At 41.3% G+C, this 24,536-nt stretch overlaps 1 protein-coding gene across 1 annotated transcript in view; it reads right to left on the bottom strand.

Annotated features, from left to right (window-relative positions):
• PITPNC1 (phosphatidylinositol transfer protein cytoplasmic 1) overlaps positions 1-24,063 on the bottom strand; it is a 117,743-nt gene extending 93,680 nt beyond the window's left edge. Inside the window, exon 1 of the mRNA XM_063456139.1 lies at positions 23,528-24,063. Within this exon, the coding sequence (XP_063312209.1) occupies positions 23,528-23,575 (48 nt within the window). The 5' untranslated portion in view covers positions 23,576-24,063. The remainder of the gene's footprint in view (positions 1-23,527) is intronic.
• Positions 24,064-24,536: the final 473 nt, after the last annotated feature.

Raw genomic sequence — 24,536 nt, 5'->3', positions numbered from 1 at the left:
AAGCCATTTAAATAAATCGGAGTTGTAGAGAGGTTGCTTAGTTCACCTATTGAAGTGGCAGGATCTGTACATTGTATTATATCAATGGCTAAGTGCCTGTCGCGCTCCACTGAATATTGCTGTACTAACCTATTATAACATGCACGGGTGGGTAGGTGTTACTGCCATAATTTGTAGCCTCATTTGGAGACCTAACTGTTCGTGTAACAACAGGGACTAGTGTGCAGCGCCGCTGAACATGTTGGAGACTTACAAATAAAAAAAATTAAAAACTTCTGGGGTTTGTTCAATAAAACGGACATGGAAAATAATTAGCAATTCCCTTCTGCAATTTGTAAATTATTTAGTGAATTATCCCAAATAAGATGTGGAGGGATCCAAGACTATATTTTCAAATGATCGCTGCCCGCTATCATACGGCTCTTTATAGATCATCATTTACTTTCAGATACATCACAGTTACATAGTTACATAGTTACATAGTTACATAGCTGAAAAGAGAAAACTTCCTCACAGTCTTTGCAAATTGGCACAAAGATAGCAATGATAAGGCTATTAATGAATTTAAATGTATTCATTTAAATATACATATTAACAACTCAAATTGTGTTTTAATATTTTCATTACTTGGACTGATGATCCTCAAAAATAAATAATCAGATTTCCAAATGTTTTGGTTTTTTTCTTTATTCCCCTGAGCATTCCCCCTATCCAACCCCCACTACCTCCAATTCGGAAATCTAACAGCTCTGACCTTCTGAGAATCACTAGATTCACAGTAAAGTCTGCTCAGCGCTTTCCATACTCTGTCACATGATCACACGAAAGGGAAGGAAATACATACTCCTCGGCCACACCCCCTCTGTCACTCTAGACGTAACAACCTACAGGTTGCTTAGTAACAGCACAGTAACACAAAACAACAGTGCTGGCTTATTTACAAAGGTGTCTGTTTAAAGCTACGGATGCAGACATCTTCTCGGCAGTAGAAAGGGGTCTATTCACTAAACTGGACATTGTGGAGAATTGGGAAAGGGAATTTTAAATTTGACACCAATTTAGACGAACTTGCAAAAACAGTGGAGTCGGGGAATTTTTCAGAATAATCTATTTTCTCCGCAAATCTCATTTTAGCGAATAGACCCCGACATGTTACAAAAAGCAGAAGAAAAGACGGACACTGACATGTTAAAACTTCCCCGTAGTAGCTTGTATTGCCTTCACGCTCGCTACTAATGATTCTCTGTCATCGCCAGAGTCGGTCGTCGGATATGGAACGCCTGCGGGCGCGCACAATGTGATCTCGCAGTTGACACAAACACTTGGCGAAGGATAGCTCATTATTTCGTGAAGCCGACGTTCTCACTCTCCTCACCTTCTATAATTATGCCAAGCTTTTAATTGTTGATGGAGCAGGACCTGAGATGTATTTTTATTGTGTAGCGATAAATCAGACACAAGCACAGACCTATATATATAGAAATATCACCACGCGTACCGCTGATATGGGACGCAATATAGACGTTCCCTTTTTGGGAAAAAAAAATTGTCTTGTGAAGCTGAGACATCCCCCAGCCTACCTCCCACGTGTCCCTATTTAGAAGGGACAGTCTCTAGTGTGGACCTAAATCCCTCTGTCTCTCTTTTCTATCCTAATGTCCCTCTTTTCTAGGAGCTCCATATTGTTGGTGTCTGAGTGTATCACAGAGCTCCCCGGCAATAAAACTCCCAGTAATGTGTCTTTAATTTACAATAAATGTGTTTAGAAATCAGTCTGTGTAAATAAGATACATTGCTCTTCTAAATTACATTTTAGTTGCATTGATTGCTATTAGTAAGTCATCTTTGGACACATCCCAACTCACACCCCTAAAATTAGAGTGTCCCTCTTTGTCCATTTGAAAAGTTGGAGGTTATGCCCGAGCTCTGAGGCTTCCTGTACAGTTTTAGGCAGATGACAGAGCGTAATTGAACAAGTCATTTTAATTTAGGGAAATTAAATAAGAGAACATCGTTATATTTGTATGTATTCTTTACATGAAGATTTTGCAGCGTATTTCTAAAGGTCGCTGATAAAGGAGCCGTGAAAATGAATTACCGGCAGCTTCTAACAAGTCCATAGATTGTTACATGGCAGGCAGGGTGGTAAAGGGTGTACCATGAGATTCCAAGTGGGCACAGACGGAACATGCTACAGATTGAGACACATGCTGACATGCTCTTGGATGGGCACTACCTGGCATACGCACTTAGCAGGCTGTTGATCCATTTGTAAAGAGCTCTACTTAGCCAAATTTCAGTTGGAGAGAGGGATTCGGGACTTTAACAGAATCCATCTTGTTATCGAATTAAAGTATGCAGCAGGCCAGAATTTTCATTGCGTAGCTGGTCAATAAACTAAAATAGAAGACATGTCTGCATATTTAACCCAGAGCTTAGTAAAAGCCCTTCATTTTTTAACTACTTCATAAAAATAAATTTACATGTGAAATTTTAGGACTTGATGTGCCTCAGATACGGCCCCTGGTGTTTTGGCAAATGGGACTAGGTCTAATTTTTTAGTTGAGATTTTTTTTTATTTTTTTTAAATCCATATTGCATCGTTTTTTTAAAGTCTATCCTGCATATTATATATCAATGGTAGGATTACCAGACTATACGAGATACATATTTTATCATACTATCATGATGCACATAGACCAGGCAATTCTGGTCACAATTATCTAAGGTTTGCCAAGATAACTAAAACCACATCTCCCACTCTCATTGATGAGATAACCACCAAACCAACTTTAGCTTAATGATGCAGTTTTGGTATATAAATCGTGCCCTTGCAGTCTTACTGCTCAATTCTCTGCCATTTAGGAGTTATATCACTTTGTTTATACAGCCATAGCCACACGTGTGACGTGCACAGTCTTTCCTAAACACTTCCTGTAAAGAGTCATCTAATGTTTACACTTCCTTTATTGCACATACTGTTTAATTTAACATTTCCTATCTTTTGCTCTGTTAATAGAGTGCTAGACTCTGCAGCAGCCTCCTGTGTGTGATTAAAGTTCAATTTACAAAGCAGGAGATTAAAAACTACTAAATTAAGTTAACATCTGATTGAAAATGAAACCAACTTCTTTTATGAAGGCTGTGTCAGTCACTTTGTTGGTCTTAGGTTGTGGTTAAGATTACTCATTTTGATTGGATGCTAAAAAAAACTGCATTTTTTTTTAGGGTCTTAATAATTAGCATCAATCAGGAAAAATAATTTATTACCTTAAAGTACCACTAAATGTACCCAGGTTTAAACATACCTCCAGTGTCTGTCTTCCTGAGAACCACTAGAGCAGGCTTCCCCCCAAACTCCGGCCCTCCAGATGTTGCTGAACTACAACTCCCATGATTCTATGAATTAAATAGATAGGCGGAGAATCATGGGAGTTGTAGTAAAGTGCTTGTATCCTACTTCATCTTCCCACCTCATGTTTACCCGTCCATTTCTATAACTCAACGAGTGTTACTATTGAAGAAATGAAGAGCCTATTCCTGGAAAATGTTAATCAATAAACCTACAGCAAACCTTATTTTATATTTTCTAGACAAACATCCCCTGGCAGTCAAAGTGCTTGTCTGGGAGCCCATAACTCATTTGGTTCATTTTTAAAGATCTGTTTTTCACATGCTGTTTTCTTATTCGATGTCCTGAGATACGAAATTGGCAGCCAACGTTCTATCCTCCACAAAGTCCTCCAGAATAATTAACTCCGCAAAGTGAAGGGGGCACATCCTTGTTCTAAATACAGAACAAACTGTCCCAGAGAGACTTTGTTCTTTGTTATACAATGGCCTGCCCTGTATTCCTGCCAAGGACAAAGACCGCTTATTAGTCTCCCAAGCGGAGAAGCTTGAATGCCACTACGGAAACTCTATTAAAACTAGATTTATTAATATAATTTATATTATGATGGTCTCTGTACCCAACACGATACGTAAAAATGTGTTGGATCACGGTGTCCGTAATGAGGGACGATTTTCCCTATATTTAAGGTACTAGAGAAATTTGTGTAGAAACTACTTCCACTGGGACAATTTAGGCAGAAAAATAAAGGTTGGTCTGTGAAAAGTGATTGAACATAGAGCTGTGTTGAGCTATGTTAAAAAAATCTAGTCCAATAGCCGAATGCTGTTCTAGTGTCACAATGTGACGGTTTCCACTGCATTTAATTAGCCTACTAGTCACAAAATGGCAAGTTTAGTTATTTCTGGCAAATTTCCACTACCACGCAGCTGCCATTCAGTTACCTGTGAAAACCATCAGTATACTTATCTGGCTATTTATAAACTGTAAAATTGCAAATTAATTCTCTTAATTGTATTATTGCCTCAGGTAGAGGCCAGAGGAGTTGAATCTATAACCCCAGGTCTACTAATATCTATCTCTGCTCTGTGTTCCACACCTTTAACCTCTCTAAATCCCACAATATTGATCCAACCCTAAATCTCTCTCGAACCTTATTCATGCCTTATTATTTTTATTTGATAAAACGGATAAATCGTCTCTTGTTTTGGTAGTCCCAACCCACAAATCTCAAAAAGCTTATAGACAAGAGTAATAATTGATCAAACGATGGCCCAGATCAATGGATATATAAAGACAGATAGACTGTGAGACAAGCTCAGGTTGGGATTCGAGAGATCAGATTGGTGGGATGGTAAACCAAGGTCAAAATATTACGCTAAGCACATACAGTACAACACACTCATTGGCTACTGGAGACAACAACATGGCACATGTCTCATGGTGGATTGAGACTATATACACGCTAGATGCCTGCATCATTTTAATGACTCCAAAACATGATTGAACGGCGTTGGAATGACGCCATGCTTGCGTCATTTTGCATATAAAATGAATGCAAATGTAGCAGTCTACATCCTTCTTGACACTGGAATGATGCACGGCATCACACTGGTTGGAGGTGGAGCGACTTGCATCAGAATTGTCACCACAGGGACACACAACGCCAGGACTGACATGTGAGATTAACTCGTACCCTGACAGTGCCAATATGCAGTGTACCGAGTCCTATTTTATTGTCCTTTCAGTTTTTTTCTGAGCTGCCGGTCCCCAGCAAAGTCTACCTAACATCTAGATCCTGCCGCAGTTAAAAAGTGCTAATCACTGTGAGCGGCGGTGGAGACATTAAAACAACTTGCCTGACTCAGCAATGTTACCCATCTGAGGGTATGCCATAAGACGAGGACACTCTTTCAGGGCGGGTAGGGAAAGTCATGAGAAAGGAACAGTGTGACAGTACGGGTAACTAAAACCATAGGTCAGAGAGAGTCTGACAGGACCGGTAAGGAAAACATTGAAACAGGGAAAGTTTGACAGGAAGGGTAGGGAGAGCCATGGGTCCTGGAGAGTCTGACAGGATCGGTAGGGAGAGCCATGGGTCAGAGAGAGTCTGACAGGATGGGTAGGGAGAGCCATGGGTCGGAGACAGTCTGACAGGGTGGGTACCCACATCTAATAACATTTTGTGGAATGGATGTGTACAAGTATACGATCAATACATACATTTTATGTTGACCCATGCTCATTAATACATTTATTGAGGAAGCTGTAATTGCACCCATCTTATCCCACAGCTGAGAATCTACTCGGCTAACCCCTTCACCCCCAAACCCCACAACAACAATCACGAAATCTCTGTTACTTTTACTATCACCCTAACTAGTTTAAATCCTTCTCCACCATGATACATTAAATGCCACAAGTAATCCTCTTGGATGCATCTAAGTGTAATTTTACAAGTGATAAATCCTGTCCCGTTTTGTTCCAGAAGGAAAGTACACATAGCGACTCTTGTAACGTGGAACCGGAGAGGGAATTTACAGCACCTGTTAAACTGTTATTTTGGTTGTATCGTATCCCCTTTCATTAGGTGCTCCTGACCCGACACTGGCAATAAGACGTTGTCATGGAGACACATACACAATGAGGGGAAAGGTATTAATAGCTGTATCGATCCGTAAATAGAGAGACTAATCCGCAGGTATTTTATACTACGATACTGTCTCAGTGATCCCCAACATTAAACCTTTTGTGCCACCTAAGGTGACATAAATCCATGTGCCAAACGTTCTTAGACAGTAGTCATACATTTAGGATATACAGTATCTCACAAAAGTGAGTACACCCCTCACATTTTTTGTAAATATTTTATTATATCTTTTCATGTGGCAACACTGAAGAAATTACACTCTGCTACAATGTAAAGTAGTAAGTGTACAGCCTGTATAACAGTGTAAATGTGCTGTCCCCTCAAAATAACACAACACACAGCCATTAATGTCTAAACCGTTGGCAACTCCACTCTTCGTCCCGAGTGGTACCACTGTTTTCCTGACTAAGGAAATTCTATAAATGCCTATTTTTCCCTTTACAAAGACATGATGTTCGCACACATTTATATATATTTTTTCTTGGTTACTGTGCATTGTTAATAATTTTCTGCTGAGTAGATTGTTATTCCTATATAATAGTTCCTAATGGAACCCCACTTGCATAGTTTGTCGCTCATAGCTATGCTATTACTAGCGGGCAATGTACCCCCCACTCCAGGGTTACGGAGAATTAATTCATGGCTAATTCCTCTTTGACCACTTCATTACTAAGTAATCTAGCTCACTGATGTTTACATTTCTTCTATGGTTTAATAAAGTCTATATACTTCTTTTATATCTTTACAACAAAAATAGGCAAATTAAACGTTTGCTGCCTGACAACATTGCATAGTTGTGCTTTGTTACTCACCCGCATAAAAACAAAAAAAAAAAGTAATCGGAGTTTGAGGGAAGTAAGGGATGAAGTCAGCGATTTGTGTTTCCAGGGCATATCTGGCATTGGACCGGTATCCAGGAAGCCATTTTGCAGACCCCCGTGGCAGTAAGGCATAATTTAGACATTATGAATCCTGTCAGTGGTCTGAAGGTTCATCTAAACAAGACAAGTGGTTCCCAAAACACGACAAGCTATATGAGCATTGTTATTTCAATGCAGATCAAGAGGTTGTTCTGAGTCACGTTATATACAGCTGGGGTTCCGGAATGAACAGACAACACACGAGAAGCCATTTCACAAAACATCACAAGTTATATGCAGCTGAAGAACCTGTGTCTTTGTTTTTAAATCACAACCTATAATAAACTCAGTGGTTTCTGTGCTTTTCTCCCGTGAAACAATAGGGTCCGCAGAAATGCGACGTGGGAAACCAGGTAAGTTAAAGGGACACTATAGTCACCAAAAAAAACTGTAGCTCAATGAAGTATTTTTTGTTTATAAATCATGCCCCATGCAGTCTCACTGCTCAATTCTCTGTCTTTTAGGAGTTAATCACTTTGTTTATGTACCCCAGTCACACCTCCCTGTGACTCACACACCCTTCCTAAACACTTCCTGTAAAGAGTAATCTAATGTTTATACTTCCTTTACTGCACATTCTGCTTAATTTAGAATTTCTTATCTCCTACTCTGTTAATAACTTGCTAGACACTACAGGAGCTTCCTGTATGCGATTAAATTTCAGTTTACAGACCAGGAGATAAAAAGTTTTAAGGTAAATTACAACTGATTGAAAATGAAAGCATTTTGTTTTCATGCAGGCTGTGTCAGTCACAGCCAGGGGACGTGTGGCTAGGGCTGCATAAACAGAAACAAGTGATTTAACTCCTAAATGGCAGATAATTGATCAGTGAAACTGCTTCATAAAGCTAAAGTTGTTTAATGTGACTATAGTGTCCCTTTAACTCTCAAGGAGTCAACGTGACTAGGGCACTTTAGCATTAGCAATATACTTTTGTATTCCTAACGCTATAGTGTTCCTTTAAGAGTGGCTTTGCCCCCCTTCTCAGAATATTTTCTGGGAATACCAATACTGCAGCAGTATCTGCTCAGGAATGTTCCATGGATGAATTAACCCTTTCATTAACCTCAAGTCCTATTTTAATGGTTTTCAGAATCATAAATACAGCAAACAGCTGTTTGGCAATAGGAGGAGGATTGATTGCGAATTACCTATTGATAAATTAATGTGTAAGACTACGGAGCTACAGAGAGAGAACGGTTTATCATCTTGCAGAAGATTAAATCAAGTTAATATGGCTAAAAATATATCAGAAGCTGCGGATAGTTTATATGACCCGCTTGGCACAAGCCGTGGAAACACACACACTTAAGTACGGTTGAAATTCGTCGTATGCAGCTGACGGTGCGGCTGGAGGTACAGGTCAGTCATGGGGTCCTCCACGTCTTCTAAGGCTGTTAGGAAGTCATCTGCAGTTTCAATCACTCACACGGGTCACAAGGGGTCATGACGCATAGTATTTCCTGAACGTTGCCCAGATGATTTAATCTTGGAATAAAAACATCCAATTATAAGGGGGGAAAGGCCAGATCTATTGTGAGAGTAACAACTGACTACCAAATAATAACTGTGAACATTTAAATAAACAAGCCGCGTGTGAGTGCGTCTGCGTTACACACATTGTATAGGAAAGTATTCACTGAACCGGGAACTGTGAAGCGTTGATAAGGGAATTGCAAATTTTAAGACAACTCAACGTTCTCACCTTTGAGCCTCACATCCAGCATGTTGCCAAATCCTGTAGATTCCATCTTAAAAACATAGCCCGCATCCGCCCCTTTCTTGCACCAGATACTACCAAGGAGCTTGTCCATGCTCTAGTAATTTCCCGCATGGATTACTGTAACCCTCTCCCGATTGGTCTTCCCAAAAGCCGTACTGCACCCCTACAGTCCGTAATGAATGCTGCTGCTAGATTGATTTTCCTCTCTAGTCGTTTCTCTCACACCTCACCCCTCTGCCAGTCCTTACATTGTCTTCCTGTATGCTATAGGAGTCAATTCAAGGTACTAACTCACACCTATAAAGTACTGAACAACTCTAGCCCCTCTTATATCTCCTCACAGATCCATAGGTATGTCCCTTCTCGGTCTCTCCGCTCTGCCCGTGACCACCTCCTGTCCGTTGTCCGCACTCGTACGGCCAACTCGCGCTTGCAGGACTTCTCGCGGGCGGCTCCCTTCCTATGGAATAGCCTACCTACCACCATCAGACTCTCCCCTAGTCTTGCATCGTTTAAGAAGCCTTAAAACCCATCTCTTTAGGAAAGCTTATGGCCTCCAAGACTAACCAATACCTCACATACCTGTCTCTTGCCCTCTCCTAAAGGGCAGTCCACCTTATTTGATTGCAAATTCCTGTCCTAATGTGTTTTACACCCCACCTCCTATAGAATGTAAGCTCGATCGAGCAGGGTCCTCTTCAACCTATTGTTCCTGTAAGTTTATTTGTAATTGTCCTATTTATAGTTAAATCCCCTCTCATAATATTGTAAAGCGCTACGGAATCTGTTGGCGCTATATAAATTGCAATAATAAATAAATAAATAACGTAGCTAAAAAATAAATACAAATGGGCTGGATAAATTTTTGAAGTTGGGCAGTTACCTTGTCAATTATCCACAATTCTCAGCTTAACCACAGAAAAAGCAGAACACAGACAGAGACAGCGAGTACACAGACAGAACAAACACGAGAATCACCGATATCCTGATATTTATCCATAACCCGTGGCCAGCAATAAGACTTATAGCCATTTGCCACGTGTGACAATAGGACAGATTATATCCACATGTCTTACTGATTTGTGCGCCGATAATATTGCTAGCGATGGTAAAAACTGCATTTATTGTATCCGGCATGACAGGTGCACTAGAAACACTTAGCCATTGGCTTCGAATCTCAGCACAATCCATAATTTCGACATCCTTTTTGTTGAGCATCCTGAAATCTCCCATGACCCAGCAGCGACAGATGGCGACTAAGGAGATAAAATACTTATGGTTAAATAGTCTGACCGATCTTCCCCACACCGCAAATCATTACATGCAGGATGTTCCTCATCTGTCTCATAGGATTTAAATTAGAGGGGGGGCTGCTCAGACGACAGATCCACAATAAAGTATTAAGGCAACTTATTTTTCCTTTGCCCTATTGGCAGAGGGGGTTAAAGCGGTTAAAGGAGTTAAAGTAATTTTGGGGGCAGATCTAAGAAGGATAAGACTCCTTTACAGCAGGGATGACTGACTGAGGCTCCATTAGAATTAATATCACGTTGACAATATATTCCACAACAGGCAGAGAATTACAGAAGTTGTAGTCTGGGTGGCTGTCGATCATAAACCTGCCTTAGAGAGTACAAACGATTAACCACTTCCCTATACATACCATAACATTACCGTCCACTGTAGTGTTTATGGTACCAGCCGTCCCTTGGCGCCATCATGCTCTTAAGAGTCAAACCACTTTTGAATGGTTCGATATCGGCCTGGGTCCCCTGAGCTCCACAGATATTGCTAAAAATGAAGTTCCCGTTTTGTTAAGTTACATTAGCAATATGAATGTTTTAGAGTTTGGATGGAATTCAATGGTTACGAAGTGTCGGCGGAAAACTCCTGCTGAATATGGAGCTGACTTTTCACTAGCCCACTCTGATTCTGCCAATCTTTACTTGTTGTTGTTTTCTTTTGTTTGTTTTTATTTCACAGAGTCGGTACCACCGCCATCAGCAGAAAACACCGTTAAATGTTTTATTGTGCATTTTAACACCTGCCTTGATGATCTTACCATTAGCGTGGGAGTCAAGTTCCATGGCAAAAAACGAATAAGAAAGAGCCGGGGAAACAAATAAATAAATTAAATCAGCACAAGTTTTACAGCCAACGGCGAAATGTCCCCCAGGTGTTCCTGTCCTCCATGCTTCATTGGAGAGCAGCGGATCTGTGCTTCCTTTTAGTATCCCAGAAAAACTCTCCCCCGCTCAACGAAGAATCCTGTTTGTTCAAATCTCTGTAATTTTACACAAATGAACATTCCATGTGCATGGTTCAACATGAAGTGTTGCAAAATCTGGCAATCTTCCCAAAAGAAGCTCATACAATGCGGCCCAAATATTTAGCAGTATATACACTGCTCTCAGGGAGAATACGTACGGGGAGTGGTTATCAAACTGTAGTCCTGAGAGTGTTACATTGAGTTAAAGGGTGATTCCGATCATCATAACTACTGCAGTCGCTGTCAACCAATGAATGAAATGTGGTGCATAAGAAAACACACAATATTGACATCAGCGGGGGCGGGGCCGGGCCGCCAAGCTGAGCGGTCGCAGGCCAGCTCGGCTCCTGCACATGGAGGCACAAATAGCCTACTAATCGTAATTTTGGGAGAGTTACCAGCGAAATCTGCGACCCCCGGTGACAACGGGCTGCCTGAGCCGAGGAGAGGCTTGCTTTTGACAGTTCTAGTCCCTCGGAGGATGGGACACGCTGCAACAGGCGGGACCTATACTGTCGGTGAGTGAAGCGGACGGCCGCCGCAGCGCTATCCTGCCTGACGGAGCCCTACCAGCGTGGAAAACCTGCGGACCCGGCCCTGTTCCCCCCCCTCTGGGCCGGGGGGGTGATCCCGGTCCAATTCAAGCCACGCTTACCAGCTTTTTATACATGCATCGACATGCAGCCCGAGACCCTCACACAAGATGGCGGAGACCACGTGCACACGACCTGCACTCTCGGACGCAGGACAACCAGCAGCCACCATCCGCTCTGGCACACAGGGCACTACCAGGTACAGGCCCAGACACCCGAAGATACTCCTGTCACACGGAGCTCAACAAACACCGCTCACAGATATTGCATGACCGAGAAAAACGCTCACGCTTCATCTGGGCTGGGTGCTCACCGGGAGGAATCCCCCCCCCCACAGCCTGCCATACACCCAGGGAGAAGCTAGGGGCCCGGCGGAACCCTGGGCCCACGGTCCTGATGATGGGTCCAATGGCACAAGGGCACGAGTGCCCACCAAGGCCTCAGGCAGAAGACGAGCGACCCTCGGAAGCAGCACAGCCACTACAGAGACCCTGGTCAGCGGCCTAAAAGCAGCGGATGCAAGCGGGACTCTGGGCCCAGATTTGGCCCCCTGTCGCTGGACAACTTAAGGACTAACCTGAGTAGCAGACCACTGGTGGTATTTGCCCCTCTCCATGCTTCCAACAGATCTCCCCTTGCCTAGCTTAGTATATGTACCCCAACCTAACCCTATCAGCCTAAATATCCCCACTCAGCCGACGCTGGGGTAGACAAGCTGGTTTAGCCTATTGGTAACCTTTATAATCTTAGTAACACACACAGCATGATGCCTTAACTGATCCCCATACTATATTAGCTAGACTAACTAAATCGGCTACTCCCTAATAAGTGCTTATGGTACTACCATTAACGTTATCTCCATGCAGGTCACACTGTACTGTAATAATCTTGGGCTCGGGCAGCTATCCTACTGTTGACCCTCGAGAAATACTTGTTATTTAGCCTGACGCAAATTCTCAACGTGTTTAAACTCAAGTCTCAATATAACATTTACTCGCCTGTTTTTGCTAGAAATATACGCTGTCAAGCCATGTGTATCATACATACTGTATTGTAATGGAAAGTTGGCTTGATATAAATTTAACTTGTCGATTCAATCGCCCACAGCATGTATACGGGGTTGTATCAGCCAGCCTGGAAACTCTTGATAATGACCCCCCATATGACACTGCCGAGGTGGCGTTAAACCTCTGGCACCTAAGGGGTTAGATTTCACGTGTGCAGCTTTTGAAAGCGAGACACTGCACATAGATGCACCATGATCACTTCAAATCACGGAAGTTCAGACTAACTGCAAATTGTGGGCCAAAATGTTGGAAACATATCCAAATACTAGAATTTTTTAACACCGACTATTTGGGCTGTAGGTGATAATGCCGAACGTAATCACCTTCGATTTTCTAAACAAAATAGCAATGGTTTACGTTGTCAGATAAAAAAGGAACAGCATCTCTGCAGCAAAACCACTTCACTAAGATGAAGTGGTTTTGGTGTTTCATGTCGCCAGAGATTCATGCATTTCCACTGGAGGCCTAGGATGGATGAAGGGGGTCGCCGTATATTAGAATAAAGGTAAGGATTTAATTAATTTTACTGGAAGATTCATCATCTCTGCAGTTCTTCATGAAATTTAGTTTTTTTCCTTTTTTGGTTTTTAAATCCTGATTGTGCCAAATCGCTTCTCACTCCTGCTGCCAAGAGCATCATTGATTAACAATGTCTGTCCATTTGGAGCGGACAAAAAGGGAATATGTACAGGCTGTGTGCCAGTGGGAGGTGATGTGAGGCTGATGCCCAGTCTGTCGTCTTCTCCGCACTTTAACTCTAGTTTATCTTCTTTGTTAACCCATTAAGGAACAACACTCAATGCCCTCAGTGAAACCAGTCCCGCAGAGAGCAGGTGCATTGTATGGTAGTACCCGAGGACAGCATGGAGTGCCCTTTAAGGGGTTGAAGTAAGCAATGCCACATATTCTACCCCTCTACAAGCAATGTATAATCACGGGTAACATTGCCAGCAATGGAGACCGGTTGGATTTTAAAACTCTTGCTGTGTGTTAGGAGTCTCGGAGATGTTTAAATACTCACAAAAACATATCGCACTGATTTTTTTAAAATATTTTAGTTATATCTTTAACCTCTAGAATGTATTCACTAACTAGTGAAATGTGTTGAATTAGGACTCTGGTGCAATTTCTAACATAGAGGATATTCTCTATGAAATCCGAGGACATGGCTACATGCAGCGATTATGATATCATATGGTCTGCCATGCATCATATAGTTACAGTTTGGGGGCCCGGACCTTTAGCCTACACGTTTAATTTAGATTATGTTGGCCAAATTGTAGATCCCAAACGGTTAGAGATATATAACTCTCACAATGCTTTCCAGTCTTAACCCCTTAAGGACCAAACTTCTGGAATAAAAGGGAATCATGACATGTCACACGTCATGTGTCCTTAATGGGTTAAAGGGATAGTATAGTTACCAGAACCACTGCAGCTTAATGTAGTGGTTCTAGTGCGTATAGTCAGTCCCTGCAGGCTTTTTACAATGTTAACATTGCTGCCTAATAACACTTCTAGTGGCAGTCAGGGAGTCGCTGAACGTTCCTCATGGATTCATTGATTCTATGCATCTCTATGCGGAGATGCTGATTGACGCAGCATGGCGTCCTTTTTGCCGCGCATGCGCAATAGCTGCACAATACATTGGTTTGACCGAGATTCATCAAGATGGATAATCTCAGCCATGGACGCAGGGCCAGCCTCAGCAACTCCGGCGCGACGTGGGAGAAAAGGTGTAATGACCTTTTTAGCGAGATCGGAGCGGGGTCAGCCTCGTAAAATGCCACATCAGGACTAGAGTGTCAGGAATACATGTTTGTGGAACGGTCACATACCTTGAAGTGATTATTTCTGGGATAAATAGGGCTGTAGAGGTAAGCATAAAATGCCATTTCTACTGTATTTCCATGGTTGGGGCAAAGTAATTGCCCCATTATACATGTGCAGGCTTGTCTGCAATCAGGCATTTGCAGAGATCTGCTGTACACGTATATGCATGCTCGGACATTCCTTATAGTTCTGTGTAATGCATGGCAAACGGGGGGGGGGGGGGTTAAATTAATTTATACTGTGTGCTCTGTCTGTGTTTGGACGGCCCGTCATATAATGCACATTAATAAATAATAACAGTCTGGAATTATTTTTAAACAAATGTCGCAACCAATAACTAATCTTTAAAGATCTGATTATATCGGATTTCTGACCATTTCGCTTTAACCCTACGCAAACAGCTTCAATCCTTCTAGAAAGAAAGTCACGAGACCTATAAAGTGTGAGACACAAAAATAATGGGACAATATAGGGTGAAATATTATATTTCAAATTATGATTTATTTGAAATTAATATTAAATATTAGGATTAATATAACTGGAAGCAGTACATCTACGTTGAGTAATCGCGAGACTATTAGTATCTACGCCTCTCCGTACGTTTAATAAAACAAACATTTATGATTTACACAAGAGGTTGCAGCCATGTATTTTGTTTAGTTAGAAGTGAAATGTACGTATCCCTGGGGCTCTGATCACAGAAGGGTAAAGTATAGGAAGCAATCAGGATTAGGCAAAATGGTCAATAATATCTCAATCATGGCAGATCATCGCTGAACTGAGAATCAACAATTAACCTGGCTCATCTCTGAAACATTAGAGAGGGGGAAACGGCACCCATTATATCGCTGTAATTGCCTTCCCGGTTTAAGCATTTAAAACCAAAACACAAGAAGAATGACAATCAGTTATCATCGTTTTAAATACACATTCACGTAGTGTTTTTTTAATGACCTATTATTAAATGCATTATTTTGAAATTGCGCTAAAATATTTGGTCGTGAGGTTTAGATGTTATCAACGCGGTCTGCTTAGTCTCAGTTTCGTGCCTTAATGAAAAGGGCTTTATGTAGTTGAATTAAGTTATTTATGATTGCGTGTTAATGGATGAATAAAAGGATTATTTTCGTTCGAATAAGACAGCTTCCAGTCTCCTTCTCTACGACAAACCCTTAAATATTAAATAGAGCGATATTGCTCTACTGGGCTAGATTTCGTGTTTCTTAAACATTCCATGTTTTCTAAACTCCATTCTTAAAGGAACACTCCAGGCACCAAAACAACTTAATCTAAAATAATCCGTACTCGAAAGAGATGAATATTTTCCAATATTTTTTGGTGGATGGGGAATTGATGACTGTCTGAGAGCACCAGCTGAATGACCGGTGGCTCTCTTCACCTCCAGTAAGTGAAATTACAGAAGCCGGAAGCAGCTAGGGGAAGAATGGAGGCTGACGCTGGACGCAAATTTGGGGTTAAACCATTTTAGAGCGGTTTAACCTCTGAAGGTAAGATTGCCTCCAACGAGAAAAACTCTCTACATTTAGTATATGACAGGAGTCTTCAGGGATCATATACTTAATGTAGAGGTGATTTTTTTTTTCTATATATATATATTTATTTTTTTGTACATATATATTGATTTAAAAAAAAGAATATGTATCCTTTGAAAACTTCATGAAATGATTAGTTTACTATATAAATAATATAAATAATATTTTAATATTTTAACGGAGGTGAGTTATAGTATTTTTTGTTTTGGGGGGGGGGGGGGGGGGGATAGGGCAGACCATCTCAGAAGGTGTTACTTTAACCATAAACTGCGTTTTTCATGAAAACACTGGTCTTTGGTTGGAATAACCCATTAAATACTAAATCGATCATCATAAACTGATCTAGACTCTTCTGTGTTTAAATGGATGCAGGTACATGTGAATTTTATGTGATATCCACTTATTATTATAACAAGCACTTGCCTCTGACATTTATACAATTTCTATGTTGAATTGCTTATTATGTAAATGGCATGAGCAATGATCATTTGTCTTGAAATGTTCACGGTTTGATATTATCACTCAGGGGTTCATTCATTAATAAACCATGAATTTGGAGAACTGACAAGATGTGGAGAATGTTTTTGCCAGTTTTGCAAATTTTATCTTAAAATTTTAATTTAGTTAACAATTTTCCACAATTCCAATTTTTAGTAAAAAACAAACAAAAAAATTCTAATCGTGTCTAGCTACTTGTTTGCCTTGCCCAGAAATCCCATACAAGGGGATAAAGAGCCTCCTCGCTTGCTCTCCAATAAGCGGGCTATAGACAGCTGTCCCGGGTAAAATTGGTACATTTTCCACAACTTTGATCTTTTTTGGTACACAAATGATTATAACACCAGCTGCTGCCATTAACTGTGTCCTTCCCTGTACGGTGACCTCTACTTCGTGAAAACAAAATATAAGCAGACATTAATATAAGTTAAATAAAGTGAGAGAGGCAGATAGGACAGATAATCGTGGACTCAATGTGTAGACATTATCCAGAAATGACAGTCACATCTATTACTACTTCAAGGTGAGGAGCATAAGTCGCTCAGTGCCTCTCAGTCAGTTCCATAACAGAAAACTTTTGTGAAGAACCAAAGATTCAAAACACTCAAAATACGTAGGGTCACCTTGATCTTAATTAAAGGGAGCCCGCTCTGCACTCTTGGCATCCCGGCTGATTTAAGACACATAAACTGTCCCACATCTGATCTTAAAAAATATATATATAAATTAAAGCTGATCTTGAATTCATTAAAGGGACACTATAGGCACCCAGGCCACTTCAGCTCATTGAAGTGGTCTGAGTGTACTGTCCTAGATCCCTTAACTCTGCAAAGGTAATTAATGCAGGTTTTAATAAACGACAGTAATTACCTTTGAGGGTTAACTCCACCTCTACCAGACAGCCACTAGAGGGACTTCCGAATCGTTAGGCAACTTATGGTCGCCTAACTGATACTGGACGTCCTCACGCTATGCATTAGGACATCCAGCGTCACCTGAAACCCCACAGGAAAGAATATGAGCGCAGATGTGCATCTCTGCACATGTGCATTAGGTTCCCCCCCCTCTCCCGGCTGATGATGACATAGGAGGAGCTGAGGCGAAGCCAGACCCAGTGCCGAGGCATTGGTGGGCCTTAGCTTTGCATGTGGCCTTGGAAGTAGATTTCCATATCCACGTTTAGTAGACAGTTTATCGACCTACCTCATACTGCTTACATTGTTGCCGCATACAGGGTTAAAGTAAATTAAAACTGAATTTCAAACTACCCGAATCTGAAGCATAACAGACTTGGAGAATTTTGCAGTTCAGATGTTTTAGCCTTACATTTGAGCGCAAATAGCCCTAATATTGTAGAAAAGTGTTTTTTGATACCGTCAGGTACAGCACAGCTTGGAGATTTAGTGCAATAAAGTGAACTAAAAAAAGGATACTTCCTTGCGCTTACCTTAATATTTAATATATCATTGCAACAATTTTCTTATAGAAACCGTTTAATGTCATTATATTACATTTTATCGGTAGTGGAATTGATCTTGTATAAATGTTATAATTTCCCCAAAACTGCAATTTTCATTATATTGGTACTCAATACGAACACAAAACCTTAACGCAGGGAAGTAAATTTTCTGTAGCTCAGGATGTGAAATATCTCTGCATAGACAATGAATTCACAAGAGATGCTACCTTCAGTGTGTACGGCACTATACCCACAGAGGGGCTCCACAAATGACCCCTCTAGGTTACTCTGCAGAAGATAACCCGTGGCCTCTAGTCTTTAGAATTTATTCAACAAACTGCGAAAAGTGTTCAACTGAAAACTGAATCACAAAATTAAGGACAAAATAGCTCGGTTTTCAATTCAGTAAAAAGTCTGAATAAAGTCTTTTCAAAGAACCTACTTCTAGCTGATATTTTCCGATTCCTGTTCTCCTGCCTTAGTAGTGGAAGCAGAGAACTGAGCCCGGCTGACCCTAGGTAAGAAGTAAAAAAATTGTCTGTGACACTAGGGCTGCAGTGGTTATGGTACTTGGAGTGTCCATTTAAAGATATGTTCAGCAATATTTTTGTTTTCTTTTTTAAATGGAATAAATGATTTATAGCTAATCCGGACTCCTTATGGCACAGAATATCTATCATTGTATGGTTACACTTTGTGATTATTGTCACTTCAAAACTAAAACACAGACAGAACGTCAAGTGGCAATTACAGATAAAATAATGGTAGCTTGATTAGATAGAAATAATAATAATCTCTTTGTAGAATTCTTCTAAAGTTTATTTTTGTAATAAATTCAGGTATCTGGTAACAGTGGGCATTATCCTCCTGCTCAGGCTTATCTTGTACCCCTCTCGATGTTATTAACACCCCCCATTATTGTGTGTTTTCTAGTTACCGCTCTTGTTACTGTCGTTGCAATCCTATCTATAGTTGAAAGAGCAATAACCACACAATGCAATCACTCATCGCCGCAGGACTCACTTATGCAGCGTGAGGACAAGACACTCGGGGCCTCGTGTTTCAGGATGCGTTTTCCAAACATGCACCTTTGTCACTTGTCACCAGAGGTCACAAATGACAATTGTCCCGGCGATGAATCATTTGTTCAAACGGATTGGCTGTTGTTTATTAGAGTTCGTGGTTTCGTCACTAAAATGGTGAGTTGACAAAAAGCAAAATTCAGGAGAAAATCTGACAATTTGTGGCCTAAATTACAGGATAATAAAACTCAGGTCACCAGTAGATTAGTAAATAACTCCCCATACAAAAAATGTTAAAGAATTGGCATATATGAATTGGGATGAATAATGTCCCAGATAACTACACAACCTGTAGATTCAATTTACAAAGACCCCCAATTAAAAGAAAATGGAACATCATGTATTCCATAACTCCAAGTACCCTTTTTTTGTGACATTTTATGATCACATCATTATTATTAAGTCACCGCGTCGTGTACTGTTAATATATGATGTCATGGCACTATGTGGACGATTTCTACAATTATTGCTAACGAACAAAATGTGATCAAAGGTAAGGCTTAAAATAGAGCAATCACTATTTAAACCAAAGAAATCAACATTACAATGGTTTCCGTGGCAATTGCTCCATGTTAACAAGACTCTGCAGAACTGTGCTTCCAGTAAATTGTAGATAAATATATAGATTATAGATATAAAGTGTGCAATGTCTTTATCTCATTTAACAACATTTCCTAAATATCTTTCAACTATCTTCTGATTTTGGAGTATTTAAAATAGTACTTGTTACTTATTCTTTCCAAACAGGTCTGCCTTGTCCCCCCCAAAAATGGGAAAATGATGAGATCCAGATCTAGCACCTACTTCAAACAGGATGCATTTAATTTAACCCCTTAAGGACCAAACTTCTGGAATAAAAGGGAATCATGTCATGTCACACATGTCATGTGTCCTTAAGGGGTTAAATAGCAAATTTTAGGAAAAATACCCAAAATGTAAAAACAAGTCTTCAACCCAACAAAATCCTAAACCATTGGAGGGGCTAACATTTTGAGTGTTCATGCTATACGCTCTCCTTGCCCTCAAATAGTTAAATTCCCACTCTCGGTCTTTGTTACGCCATATCAATAAAGAGAACACTGCTACGCAAAATAACGCCAGATCTATCTTCGTTCAGCTGCTAGCCCTCTCGCCATCCGCAATTTTTTCACGGAGTAACTTTAGAATTTTTTTAATGTTCTCAATTATGCGTTCCAGAGCTGGGGAAAGGATAAGCAATGCATAAATCCTCTCGGAGAACAAGGGCTTCTGGGTAATAATCTGCACACACTTTGCTTATAAAGAGTGATCTGTGTAAGCAGCACAAATTGATACCTCCATTCATACCTCGTCCACGATCAGTAAGTCTGCAGCACGGTAGATGATGGAACTGCTAATTAGATCAACAGAAGAAACTCACTGGAAAGGAAGTAACGTATTGTTATTGTACACCTTAAGATCACGGACACAGTGACCCAAAACACGTGAAACTAAATCTTTCCTCGGAAAATCGATCGCTATATATCTGGCCTACAGAAAAAAGGGCAGCTATATACAGCCACTGAGAAATGGAGATAAAGACCATACGATGAAACCGATCCGTGAACCGGTCATGGAACTGTGAGGACTATCTGCTTGTAGTCAACAGCACCAAACGTAGCCATACTATGACTGATTGCAATGTGACTGGTCATAGGCTGGAGATAACAAAAAGCAGACGCAGGAACACGTGGAATCTTGAAACATAATCTGTACCATACTTCTAAACATTGCAAAGTCTTTCCACCAGGATGGGGGAGATGAGGCTAAAGGGAATATGTGCATTGGGCCATCACTTAAAATTGTTAGCCAACAGGGCTTGTTCAAATTGCATGGGGGAAATGCCATGCAAAGGCCTCAAGCATTCCGGAATAGATTTAATGGTGAACTTGCTCTGCACCAAAGAAATTCAGAAACATAATACACCAAAATCCAAACTCCAGACACAGCAGGGGCGGGCTGTACTAAGAAATTTTAGGTGACTTACAAATAACAATCTATACAACTAAAATGTAAATTATAACAAGAACAATGTATCCTGTTTACACAGACTGATTTCTTAACACATTTATTGTAGTTTAAACACACATTACTGGGAGTATTATTGGTGTGGAGCTCTGTTATACACTCAGACACATTACTGGGAGTATTATTGCTGTGGAGCTCTGTTATACACTCAGACACATTACTGGGAGTATTATTGCTGTGGAGCTCTGTTATACACTCAGACACAGTACTGGGAGTATTATTGCTGTGGAGCTCTGTTATACACTCAGACACATTACTGGGAGTAGTATTGCTGTGGAGCTCTGTCATACACTCAGACACATTACTGGGAGTATTATTGCTGTGGAGCTCTGTTATACACTCAGACACATTACTTGGAGTAGTATTGCTGTGGAGCTCTGTCATACACTCAGACCCATTACTGGGAGTATTATTGCTGTGGAGCTCTGTTATACACTCAGACCCATTACTGGGAGTATTATTGTTGTGGAGCTCTGTGATACACTCAGGCACACAAACAATATGGAGCTCCTAGAAAAAAGGAACATTAGGATAGAAAAGAGGCACAGAAGAATTTGGACATAAAATAAGGACTGTCCTTGCTAAATAAGGACACTTGGGAAGTATGATTAATGTAAATATGCACAGAGACGGCGTAAATGTAATTAAGGCGGCGTTTTGCAAGACGAAACAGATCGAAATAGTCAAATATGGTTATTTATGCAAGAAAATGAATAAGACAGTGGGAAGTTGCAATATATATAATATTTACTAATACAAACCGTGTGTGTTTGGGTTTATTCCACTTGCTATACAATATGAGGACTATAACCCTCCAGACAGTGACCAGGGGCCTATAGTAACCCTGATTGTGTGTCCTGAGAGAGGAAGGGTTAACTGCAGGATGCGCCTAAGGCTGTGCCAGTACAGTAAGAAAGTCTACACAAGAGGTACCTGGAGGGCTAAATGCATCATAGGCCGCTGCTATGCGGGGGTTAATGTAAATGTCCAATGCAATGAATGTGATATTGGAACAGAGGGCATGGAATGCCAGCCTGGTCTGTTTCCTTAATCAGAACACAGGTTTGTGAAGTTTGATAGACAATTCATGAACGGTTTAATTATGGCACTCAAGCAGGGCAGAAAACCCAATACTGTACATTACATAAGTCAATGGGTTAGCTGAAGTTTTAGCAGCACTGCATGGGTTAATATAATTTGTCAAATTATTATCACTAATAATATTATTTATAAAGCGCCAACAAATTCTGCAGCGCTGTACAAAAGGTGGACTATCAGACAAGTATTTGGAACAAAAAACAATACGAGCACAGGGGCAGAGGGTGTTGAGGGCTCTGATCAAAGGAGCTTACATTCTAGAAGGAGTGTGGTAACGTGACACAAGAGGTAAGGGTAGGATGTATACAGCTTGGTGTAGTAAACCAGATTTTACTGGATATTGGAGGTTAGATGACCTCCCAGCAATGCATGGGTTATTGGCACTAAAAACAGTCATGTTATCTATCCAGAATTGAATGGGTTACTGCTAAAAGAGTAATACATGTTATCCAGCATTGAATAGGTTAATTACTGGCAGCAGAGGAACTTCTGATTCAGCACAGAATTGGGTGCTGGCATTAAAGGAAGTCAGCTTATCCAGCACCAGATGAATTAATTAATAGAATTACCAGACATTAGATGATCCAGCAGTGGATGGGTTAATGGACCCAGGGGTTGTCACACTATTCATCACTGAATGGGTTACTGCTAAGAGAGGGTGTCACATAATGCAGCAATGAATGTGTTAATCCTTACAGGGGAAAATGTTATCTAGCACAGAATGGGTTGCAGGCAGTAAGATATGTCAGATTATGCAGCACTGAGCTGAATGGGTTAATGTCATCAGAGGATAACAGCCATGCCTGAATGGGTTAATGTCATAAGAGGATACCAGCCATGCCTGAATGGGTTAATGTCAGAGGATACCAGCCATGCCTGAATGGGTTAATGTCATAAGAGGATACCAGCCATGCCTGAATGGGTTAATGTCAGAGGATACCAGCCATGCCTGAATGAGTTAATGTCATCAGAGAATAACAGCCATGCCTGAATGGGTTAATGTCATGCCTGAATGGGTTACAGACAATAGAAGATCCCACATTAGTGCAGTAGTGAAAATTATGCAGAGTGTATTGTGGCCACTTAAAACATCCCAGCAATGAATGGGTTAACACTACTAGTGCAGAGAATAGGATTGGGACTGGGAACAAGTCAGCTTTCCCAGCAATGAATGGGTTAATAGCACCAGGAGAAACATTATACTAGCCAGAATATCATATACAATCCTCAGCTTCCCCACACCAGCACCACTGCATGGGCCACCAGACTCCAACCCAGCAGTGAATTCTTTACCCCCCCCCCCTCCCCCACACACACACACACACACACATACACACTAATACAGCATTAACCCTTTGTAGTCCAGAGAGCAGGGTCACTTACCTCCTCTACAGTCAGAGGCATACATATCCTGTACTCCTTTAGCAGCATGGTATGTGGGGGGCACAGTGAGGGGATCCCAGAAACCAGCCCAAGATTGGGGGTGCTGTGTCGGTCTGTAGGGGCCCCCAAAGGACCCCGGAAAAAAAGAGGTTTGTAGAAGGTGCCTCTCCGGTCATTAAACCGAATCGTTCAGGGAGAGCAGGGTGAGGATGTCCAGGCTGCGATCATCCCGTGTCTCCAGTAATTCACACCGTAATTCACACCTGCAGCAGGGTCAGGATCCACGCGTGGGAATGGAGGAGGATCAGAGCTCTGCAGCCATCCCTGTGGGTAATATCACAGCATCCAGACAATGGCCAGCCCAGGACTCAGCAATGCCTGCCTCTCCCAGCCCCCTGGATCTGCCCCAACTGAGAGCCTGCAGGAACTGCCCCAAACAGGAAGCCCCTCCTGGAATTACCCCCAAAATGCTATTCTGCAGGAAAACCCCTGTAATTACCCCAGGCTGGTATATGGTAGAATGCCCCCCTTTGTAATTACCCCAGGCTGGTATATGGTAGAATGCCCCCCCTTTGTAATTACCCAAGGCTGGTATATGGTAGGCTTACTCCAGACAGGAAGCCTCCTGTAAGTACCCCAAGTTGGTATTCTACAAGAACCCCCTTTAAATACCCCAAAGCTGGTATTGCAATGAACCCCTTGTATTTACCCCAAGCTGGTATTCTACAAGAACTACCCCCCTTAAATACCCCAAGCTGGTATTCTACAAGAACCCCACCCCCTTAAATGCCCCTAGCTGGTATTCTACAAGAACCCCACCCCCTTAAATGCCCCTAGCTGGTATTCTACAAGAACCCCACCCCCTTAAATGCCCCTAGCTGGTATTGTACAAGAACCCCACCCCCTTAAATGCCCCTAGCTGGTATTGTACAAGAACCCCACCCCCTTAAATGCCCCAGGCTACTATTATGCAGGATGCTTCTGTACTTTCCTCACCTGGTGCCCTACA

This window comes from Pelobates fuscus, chromosome 5 (assembly GCF_036172605.1).
Source record: "Pelobates fuscus isolate aPelFus1 chromosome 5, aPelFus1.pri, whole genome shotgun sequence".
Lineage (NCBI taxonomy): Eukaryota > Metazoa > Chordata > Amphibia > Anura > Pelobatidae > Pelobates > Pelobates fuscus.
Note: the sequence above shows the minus strand (reverse complement) of the source record. Positions and strands in the feature narration are given on the sequence as shown.